The sequence below is a fragment of the Pezoporus wallicus genome, unplaced genomic scaffold (assembly GCF_028554395.1).
Source record: "Pezoporus wallicus isolate ANWC-B61680 ecotype Strahan unplaced genomic scaffold, APGP_CSIRO_Pwel_v1 contig_4166, whole genome shotgun sequence".
NCBI lineage: Eukaryota > Metazoa > Chordata > Aves > Psittaciformes > Psittacidae > Pezoporus > Pezoporus wallicus.
Window position 1 is genome coordinate 1,021,001 of NW_026637685.1, and position 9,622 is coordinate 1,030,622.

At 35.7% G+C, this 9,622-nt stretch overlaps 1 protein-coding gene across 1 annotated transcript in view; it reads left to right on the forward strand.

Moving 5' to 3' along the window:
* The window catches only part of ACTR3 (actin related protein 3), a 32,452-nt gene extending 24,274 nt beyond the window's left edge, over positions 1-8,178 (forward strand). Inside the window, exons 6-12 of the mRNA XM_057407210.1 lie at positions 356-463; positions 2,613-2,756; positions 3,469-3,642; positions 4,350-4,442; positions 4,914-5,039; positions 6,806-6,889; positions 7,269-8,178. Coding sequence (XP_057263193.1) covers positions 356-463; positions 2,613-2,756; positions 3,469-3,642; positions 4,350-4,442; positions 4,914-5,039; positions 6,806-6,889; positions 7,269-7,364 — 825 coding nt within the window. The 3' untranslated portion in view covers positions 7,365-8,178. The remainder of the gene's footprint in view (positions 1-355; positions 464-2,612; positions 2,757-3,468; positions 3,643-4,349; positions 4,443-4,913; positions 5,040-6,805; positions 6,890-7,268) is intronic.
* Positions 8,179-9,622: the final 1,444 nt, after the last annotated feature.

A 9,622-nucleotide genomic window follows, 5' to 3' on the forward strand; every position in this document is an offset into this window, starting at 1 on the left:
TCATAAATAAAAAAAAAACAACCCAAAAAACCCCCCAAAATCAAAACCCAACAAGCAACCCCAACATGCCACATCATAATAATGGTATTAGGCCAAGATTTGAATCCCTTTCAGTATGAAGCAGCAAAATAGATACTTGAATGTGGCTAAAAAAGCATCAGACAGGAGTCAGAAGCTACATGTATGTGGCCTTTGTTGTAAGCTATTGTGTACACATATTATTAAATCAATTTCTATGCTGTAAATTGCCATGAGGTGTCAGTCTGGGTATTGCTGGGAGGGGTAGTGAGAGGTGGGATCTGCAATGCAGTGCTTTTAATAAGGTTCTTTTTGTGTGTGTGTGACCTATTACAAGGCTGTGCTTGCCTTAGCTGCATCTTGGACGTCAAGACAAGTAGGAGAACGAACACTGACTGGCACAGTTATAGACAGTGGTGATGGCGTCACTCATGTTATTCCTGTGGTAAGTATACATTAAAACCATAGAAAAATTCAGGGGGGAGCAGTTTGTCCTGTAACTTCTGAAGTTTACACCTACACAAAACGAAGTATAGCAAAGAATCTTAAGAAATGTAAGATGATTTCTAGGGGTGTGGGGTTTTGCTTATTTTGTAGTGCAGAAACTCTTGAAGAACTCTGCACCCTGAGTTTGTCAGGCCATATTGTCTTTCAATTACTTAATTTTAAGAGGTGATTTGCCAAGGCTGTGCTAAGTAATCAATGAAATTGGTATTGCTTTATCACATTTCCAGTTTGTTTTGCTGGTAGGAGTGAATATGATCTTTAAGATAAGAGTTTGGAAACATTTTTAATTCAGTCAAATCGTATATAAATGAAAACAATACAAAAATGTGTCAGGGCAGTATTGTTTACAGTTTTTCTCCATCTGTTGACCAGTGTTTAGTAGTATGCTGTCATGCATCAGGGATACAAACAAAAAGAAAAAAGTTCCTACCTGACTGGTTAAAACCCAACCCCTAAGGTTAATTAGTGAGTATCTCTTCCAGTATATCAAGTTACTAAATGCAAAACCTAGTTAGATCAAATAATATTTTAGTAAATAATCAACATTTGCAGCTGCAGTTTCCTAACTCTAAAGTTATTGGTTTTGCTGTAGGTATGCATTTCCTTTTACAAAGCTACATACTTGAAATGCTATAATTATTTAATAGAGTTGTGTATTTCGGTGGCTGGCAGTATGTCTCTGCCCATCTTTCCTTGGAAGTTAAATGCATGTGTACACACCAGATGCATCTTTCTTTTCAAAATGAATTAGATTACATTTTTCAGGATTAAAATCTGTGCGAAGCTTTATCATGTCACAGTAACTTTGATTTTTTTAAAAAATGATTTTATTATACCAAATAGTGGCATTGGTGGTGATAGAACATTTGTTGTGATGTAGCAATTTCTTATTAATCTTGGTGGAATATGGTGGTTAAATCTTTGCTTAGATTGTTCACCCAAGTTGTCATATTTTTAATAAGATGTAGGAAACAACTGACATTTCAAACCTTGTGTATGTAAAGTTTTTTAATTGGACTTATTTCAGATTGCTGTTTAGAACAGCTGAACTTCTGATTTGTGTCTGGGTTTGTTTTAATTGAAATAAGAGTAGGTATTCTGTATCACTTGAATCATTAAGCACCTTTGCAGAGTGACATGTGCTTAATTTCTGGATTTTTTTTTAAACATATTGAACAAACTGACAGTAATACATCACTTTTACAATGAAATATGTAAGAGGAGCTAACAGACACTTCTTTCTGTAGCAAAGCTGCAATACACTTTTTTGTGACATTATTTTTAAGTTAGAAAGAGCTCTTGATGTGAATTAGTTGGAACTAGATGATCTTTAAGGTCCTCTCCAACCAAACCAGTCTGTGATTCTATGGATGTAAGATGTATATAGGAAACTTTGAGCATTTAGTGTTGGTGTGATACCTAGATTCATCTGTTTGGACATCGCACATCGGGCAAGGTTGAAGGCCAGTCTTGAACCCTTTCGGTTTCTGTATTTAGATCAGATATTTTTAATGCCCCAAAGCTGGTCCTCATGGTGTGTGTGACTTACAAGTGTAGACTGATGGATGAGTATGGGCCAGTCTCATGTTCTAAGCAGTCTCAGTTAATATGCTGAAATGATGCATTTTCTCCCTGCTTTCAGAAAATTAATTTTGGTTCATGTGGATTGTAAAGTCTTACGTCAGTGGCTGTGACTACAGAGCCACATCATTTATTCTAAAATAATATTTCATGATACAAGGTTATTTGACCTTTTTGGTAAGAGTAACCTCATTTTGAAGAGAAAATAAGGGCCAAGGAATAGCGAGTATAGCTGTTTGTTTGCCTTATGTACTAGTGACCGTTCTGTTCCTCTTAACCTTGTAAGAGTTATGAACCAATACAAAGTGAAACATGTTAACATGTAAAGTAATGCTACTGAAGAACTGGATTTCTAGTAATTAAATGAACCAGTCTTAAAGGGCTTCAATCTCAACAATTGCAGGTAGTTAATAGGAGTTTAGACTCCATGTCTGTCTTTCCCTCTCCTAAGTTTTGTTGAAAGGAGTTCTTGTCAGTATCTTTCTCCCAATTAATTTTATTTATAGGCTGAAGGATACGTGATTGGCAGCTGTATCAAACACATTCCAATTGCCGGGCGAGATATAACGTACTTCATCCAGCAGTTGCTGAGGGAGCGAGAAGTAGGAATTCCTCCTGAACAATCCTTGGAAACAGCTAAAGCAGTGAAGGTAACGTGAACTTTGCAGACATTAAGGTTATATTAAATCAGAGCTTGATATCTATATTTAAAACACAATGTTGTCTCAAAATCCTTGTCCCTCCAAGTAATGGTGCTTGGTTTCTAAGTAGTATAAAAATGTCTAATATAATAACCTGAAATGCCTTAAACTTGAGATATCGGTTGGTTTATGATCGGTTTGGCCTAGAATTTCACTCTTCACTTGTAGTCTCCTTTCTCCTCCCCTCCTTTATTGTTACTGTACTATTCAGTAGGAAATGTTCTTAGTGGGATATCTAATGTAAAGAGCTTTAATTACTTTTTCTTCTTTCTGAATGTTATGTTCTTTTTTGTAGTACAAAGCTATTCTGAAAGACATTTAGCTTAAAGTACACTTAAACCTTGTTTCTATGGCAATACTTCAATATACTTTAGAACTCATTTCTCACCATCATAGAAGTGCAGAGGAAAAATAGAAGAGAAATAATTTAGCCTATGTGCTGCTTTCAGTGTTGCACAGAAATGATTTTTAGTAGCAGAGCCATTATCTAACTATATACAGTAAATGTCAGATCAGCCATTTTTAAGTCCTGTTCTGTATCTGCCAGTTTAAAACTCTTGTTCCTGAAAGTTTAAATTACTACACTTTTTAAAAGTTCATGCAGTCTTCTCTGCTATACTAGATGAGAAGATGCTTCTAACTATACATTTTTAATTTTCAGGAACGCTTTAGTTATGTTTGTCCTGACTTAGTAAAAGAATTTAACAAGTATGACACAGATGGTACAAAGTGGATTAAACAGTATACTGGAATTAATGCTATCTCAAAGAAAGAATTTACCATTGATGTTGGCTATGAGAGATTCCTGGGGCCAGAGATTTTCTTCCATCCTGAGGTAAGTTGTTTTGAATTGTTTGCTCTTTGGTTTAGGTGCATTTTAGATGATAGCATATAAATAATATTTGCAAACTTGTGAAGAAATGGTTATCCCAACTTATATTTCTCCTTACTTGTAAATAGATACCAGTTTTGTTGTAAGTCAACGTGTCTTTGATTCCTGATTGCTATTAACCTTTATAAAATTCAGGTTGATGCCCAAACAAAGCACTATATTTGAAACTTTTAACAAATGAATTATTATCTCCGTACTTTTTTATTGCAATTTTCAGTAGCATTCCCAGGTCTTACCATGTTGTACAGTTTCCTTATCTGCCTGAAAAGTCAAGTTTCTAAATATTCTGTCATCTTGCCTTTATACCCTTAGTCTCTCTTCGAGCGCTGGGAAAAATTTAAGGGGAATAAAGCCTTCTCCTGCTGCCCTAGTCCCTCTACGTTCTCGTGTTACAGCTTTTTTTCATGTTATGCTATTTTGCTTGTTAGAAAAAGCTATCTGAAAAAATAGCTGGCAAAACAGATACTTTAGGTTTAGTATTCTTTCTAAACCTTTTATAAATGGCAGCAAAATTAGCCAACATAACTTTATTAGTTTTCATGACATCTCTGTTATAATAGGATGATTCTTCCCTTTTTCTCCTTACTCCCTTTCCTGTGCAATATGTGGTCCTACATACTGACTTGTCTTGATTGTATTCTTAATTGTAGTTTGCTAATCCTGACTTTACGCAACCAATCTCAGAAGTAGTAGATGAAGTTATTCAGAATTGTCCCATTGATGTTAGACGTCCTCTGTATAAGGTCAGTAGCTATAATGAATTTTTTTATACTCATTTTAGAAAGATTGTGCTTTATAATTAAAAATGTATTTTAAATTCTAGTTAAAAAACCCCAATAAAATTAACAGTTTTCTCTAGGAATTAGTCTAGAAATTAGATACGCAGAAGGCTTCATGTTGTCCACCTACACTTTTTCAGAATGTGATGTTTCGTTGCTCAAACTCTTACTTAAATAAGGGAAACAAAACTGAGCGAAAGAAGTGAGGTGTACTAAGATACAAATGGATTTTAAAGCACAGCCAATTTTAATGTGACACACTCTTTGTGAATTTATATTCTCTTATGCTCAAGTGTTAGACAATTGAAAACTTAAAAGCATACCTGCTAACTGTAGTTTTAAAAACTATATTTAGATATTGAGAATTTAAGAACTGGATAAAGTTGGAGGCTTATGTTTTCAGAAGCGGTTAATAATTTTTGTTACTCAAAACAGAATATTGTCCTCTCCGGAGGCTCAACCATGTTCAGGGACTTTGGTCGTCGTTTACAGCGAGACTTGAAAAGAACTGTTGATGCGAGACTGAAACTTAGTGAAGAACTTAGTGGTGGCAGACTGAAGGTTAGTTCTTGAAGCTAATGTTGTTTTTTTTGTTTGTTAACAAACATCTTTCTCTCCCTTGTTTCCATGGAAAATGAGACAATAACATAATGCAAATATGTCCTTGTTTGCTAAAATGTCTTTATTTTCATTTAAAGTTTTTACAGAAGCTTTTCAGAGATTCAGATATTCTAGACTGCTATTGGAAGGTATTTCTATAAACCTGTAATTGTAGAAAGCTACTGTATTTATTTCCCCAGGTATGAGGTTGTGCTGCTTGACCCTTATAGTTGAACTGAATCAGTCGCACATAATGGAGGGATGGGTCTTATGCCTGTTATGTAAAAGCAGTTGCTCACTCCCCAGCTTTTTTATATGCTTGGAGACAACAGGTATAAATTGAAACAAAATAGGCGCAGCTTGGATAAAAGGAAAAAAAAAAATTATGTGGGCATAATCAGGCACTGAAACACGCTGGCCAGAGAGTTCAGTCTCCATCCGCGGAGGCTTTTGAGATTCAGCTGGATAGAGCTCTGAATAACTTCCTCTGACCTTGCAGCTGACTCTGCTTTGAGCAAGAGGCTGAACTAGACATATAGTGAGGTCCCTTCCACCCTAAATTGTTGTGTGAAATGACTTCATGTTTTCACTAAACTGCAGGATCCTTAATTTATATTCTTTCTACTTCTGATCTCTGATCTCTCTTACACATTTTTTTCTGTTGGCTCTGCATACATAAAAGATATTCAGAGATTATTTTGTAGTTTGTTTTTTGTTTTTTGTTTTTTTTGTAGTCCTTTCTTTTAAGGCAAAGTTTAAATGATTTTTCTCTTTTTTTTTTTTTTTTTTTTTTTTTTTAGTAGTAATCTAGCGAGATGAGCCAGACAATCCTTAAAACCCTCACTGTAGCTTCCTTATATACCATATAGACAACTCTGAAATTTCGGTTATGTACAATTCGCTGGTTCAAGTCACATAGGTTATTCTCAGTTCTTCTAACTGTACTTTTACCACTTAGTAGTAAGGAAGCAGGATATAAATAAGGAAAACTGTTGTGATTTTTCCTTCTTGAGAGTACTAGGCATTGCAGGTAATTGCTGTCTTGAATTTTGTAGGTGTACTACAAATGATTTTTAGATACTGTTTCAAATCACTCAGGTTTTGGCAGGTTTTAATGGAACAAACAAATTACTACTTTCTGAAACTTACATACACTGCCATTTTTGATAAGCACAAGTAAAGAATGAAGGTTTGTGTGGATATGGAGGGGAAGGGGTTAACTTCAGTGAGTGTTGCACTTTTGAAAAGTATGATTTTGACAATATTAGTCCTAGATAAACTTTCAATCTGCAACTAAAATAATGATATAAGCCTTAAAAATTAGCTTTCTAAAGTAGGCTTTTTTGAAAGGGCTAAGTAGTATGGATCTGTTCTTACAACTGCATAAATACAGTCCCTCAAGAAATTCAGCAGAAAATAGAATGTGGATAATTGGAAAGGAGCACTGTAGTGGAGCTCTTGGGAGAAAATTGGTGTGAATGCAAGGATCTCTTAATGCCTGATGAAGTTAGTAAATGGCAGTTTATAAGCAAAAGCTATTTCTTAGTCTGGGTTGTGCAAGAAAAAATCGAATGCTATAATTGTAGTTTACTTACCCAGCATTTAAGGAAATACTAATTTGGGAAAAGTAAACTTGGAATGTACACCTTTTTAAAGGTGGAATTTTTACCGCAAAATTTACTTTGTTCCTTTATTTGGTGGTTTGTTTTTTTTTTTTCTTTTTATAGCCTAAGCCCATTGATGTACAAGTCATCACGCACCATATGCAAAGATACGCTGTTTGGTTTGGAGGATCAATGCTGGCTTCCACAGTAAGTTATAAAACCGAGCAATCGCTTTTGAAGTTCTCATCTCTTTCACTTTACATGAAACGTAGCTGGGGCATTCTGATAGGCCTCAGGTAGCAAATACGCCCTCCCTGCACCCTTTGAAGTTTTTGCATTAAACAGTAAAGATTTGAAAGAGCATGTGAAAAGCTGAATTACAGCTTTGTGTGAGTTGTTAAATAGTGCCTTTTAGTTTTGTGGCCAAGTACAGTGGTTGCGTTGGTGTTTAGCCGTGCATGATGTAATATCAATTTCAGGACTTCCAAGTTATCTCTGGGAGGTTTGTTTTCCTGCATAAATGTTAGTGTTGTTAAATAAGGTGGATGTACCATTGATAATTTTTTTTTTCTGCTTTCCTTTACAGCCTGAATTCTACCAAGTATGCCATACCAAAAAAGATTATGAAGAGATTGGTCCTAGCATCTGTCGTCACAACCCTGTGTTTGGAGTTATGTCTTAAAACTGACCTCAGAGGGGTCGGGGTAGGGAGGTGGTGAGAAGGAGGAGTCTTTCTGATTACTTATTTGTCTGATGGCTGGTATTAAAATAACAAACATGACTTGACAATAAGAAAAAGACCAAACACAATTAAGCAGGATTATTAAGTGTCTCAACATGCGGATGTAGTGGAAAGCCAAAATGATCATGTTTTTTCTTTAGATTGATTATTTGAACCTGTGCGTAACAAAAAAGAAAGTGGATTTTAGTTCTTTTTGTGCCCTGATATTTTGTATATTAATGAACTATCCAAGATTTGATGGGATTTGATGGTGTGTAGATAGTCAGCTCTCTAATGCTTCCATTGTACCCTTTCATGGGTGCAGTGCAGGAGCTTGTTTATATTTCATACTTTTTTATACTTTGAGGAAAAATATGAATTAAACTGTAATATTTGAGGAAAAAAAATTACCAGTGACCAACTTGAAAGTAAATTAAAAGAAAAAAAACAAACAGAAAAGTCATGACTCATGCAACTAGTTCTTGCATATCATGACCAGTCTAAATCCTGGGTTCCATACAGTGCGAGTGCTTTTGGAACTAAGAAGCTAGTATCTTGGATTAACCGATGCCTGCTAGTGCTTTCTGATTACTTGGTGCATTTTCATACTATTTCTTGCTTTAAAAAAAAAAAAAGAAAAAAGTAAAGACAAGACTTTTGGACCAGTATTGCAGTTCTGTAGTGTCATTTCTAATTAAACCAAATAATCAGGTTATCAAAATTGGTGTATTTAAAGCCTAACACCATTCCAATAAAGGCACAAAATTTCTTTTTATGTTTGTGTCAGACTTATTAATCTCATTACTTGGGAAGTGATGAGCATGGGTTCCTACATATCCTCTGTGGCTTTTGAAGAGTAAGATTGGTCTGTAAGGGTAAGGTAGAGATCATTATGTGCATTGTGTAAACCGAAGTGTGAGCATTTTGGAACTGGAGTTTATATGTTCATCTAGATAGCACTTGCCTATATAAACCTAACATCTCCTCCATTGTTAGGTCTGTTCATCTACTTTGTTCTGTAACTTTTTTCCCCACCACTTTCTTTTAAGGGGGGGAATACAGGAGACAGCGCTGCATTCTAAATCTGTCTGGTTTTTCTGCAAGAAAATACCATGTAGATAAAAATAAAGTGAAAAATATCTCCTTCTCATTCTTTCTAGGAAGAACTCTCCATTTACTGAATGGAATTACTTGCAATTTCCCATAATATTTGATGAAAGAAAACTCTTCTTTATAGGCTTCTGAACTCACAATGTGGTTAACGTTGTTTATGCAGGAGACCACAAGGGGGGGATCTCTTGCCTTCTTCTGAGTTGCAAAGTTGCCTCAGACCTCAAATCTTTTTTTGAGAAGCTTATCGCTTGCCAGAGCTTCTAGTTGCTTCAAAGCATGATAAATGAGACTTCAGAATGAGGGTAAATACAGTAAAGTATTGTATGATAAAATTTCACATGCTGCTATTGAATACAACTTTGGTGCAAACAAGAAAATGTTAAATAATTGTATTACAAGACTGTATTAACATCTCCCTATCAATGATACTATTTTGTAGAGTTTTTCAAATACTGACTTCCTGAGTTATAACTGCTGACTGATTCATGTGATAAGAAAGACTGATAGGCAAACGTCTGTAAAATAAAGAAGTTAATTTAAGCTGTGCCTTTCCAACAGTCATCTGGTTCTGCAACTGTATCATGCTCTAGAGACTGCATTTCTTGATACACTGCAGTGGCCAGAAGATAATGCAAGGTGGTGGTTTTCCCCTCTAGAAAGTAAAGTCTGAAAACTTAAGTTGGAAAAACTCTTGATTCCTGACACATAGGTATATAGTGTAGTGAGGAAATTTAAAGAAAAGAAGTGAATATGGGTTCCTGTCACACACAGGTACATGTAGATCTCTAGGATTATGTGCAAACATGCATAGAATATGTAGGTATGAAGATAGGGTCTTAGCTGAGAGACAGGCCTGGTTGTGTTTTAGCAGAAGGCTGTACTGCAGGTAGCCCTAGATGTAATTGGAGCTCTGTTTTGTAGAGCTTTTGGAACCTGTCCCCCCAATTCCTTTTGCTGTTGTGTTCAGGCCACTGTTGCTGCATCTTGGAGGAGCTGCGGCAGTCAGCGAAGAGGCGCCGGCAGAATTCAGTTGAGGTACAAGGAACCCAAGGGGTGGGAGCCACGTAAGTGGTCACAGGTGCTTTGAGGAAGCTCCAAGAGGTGCT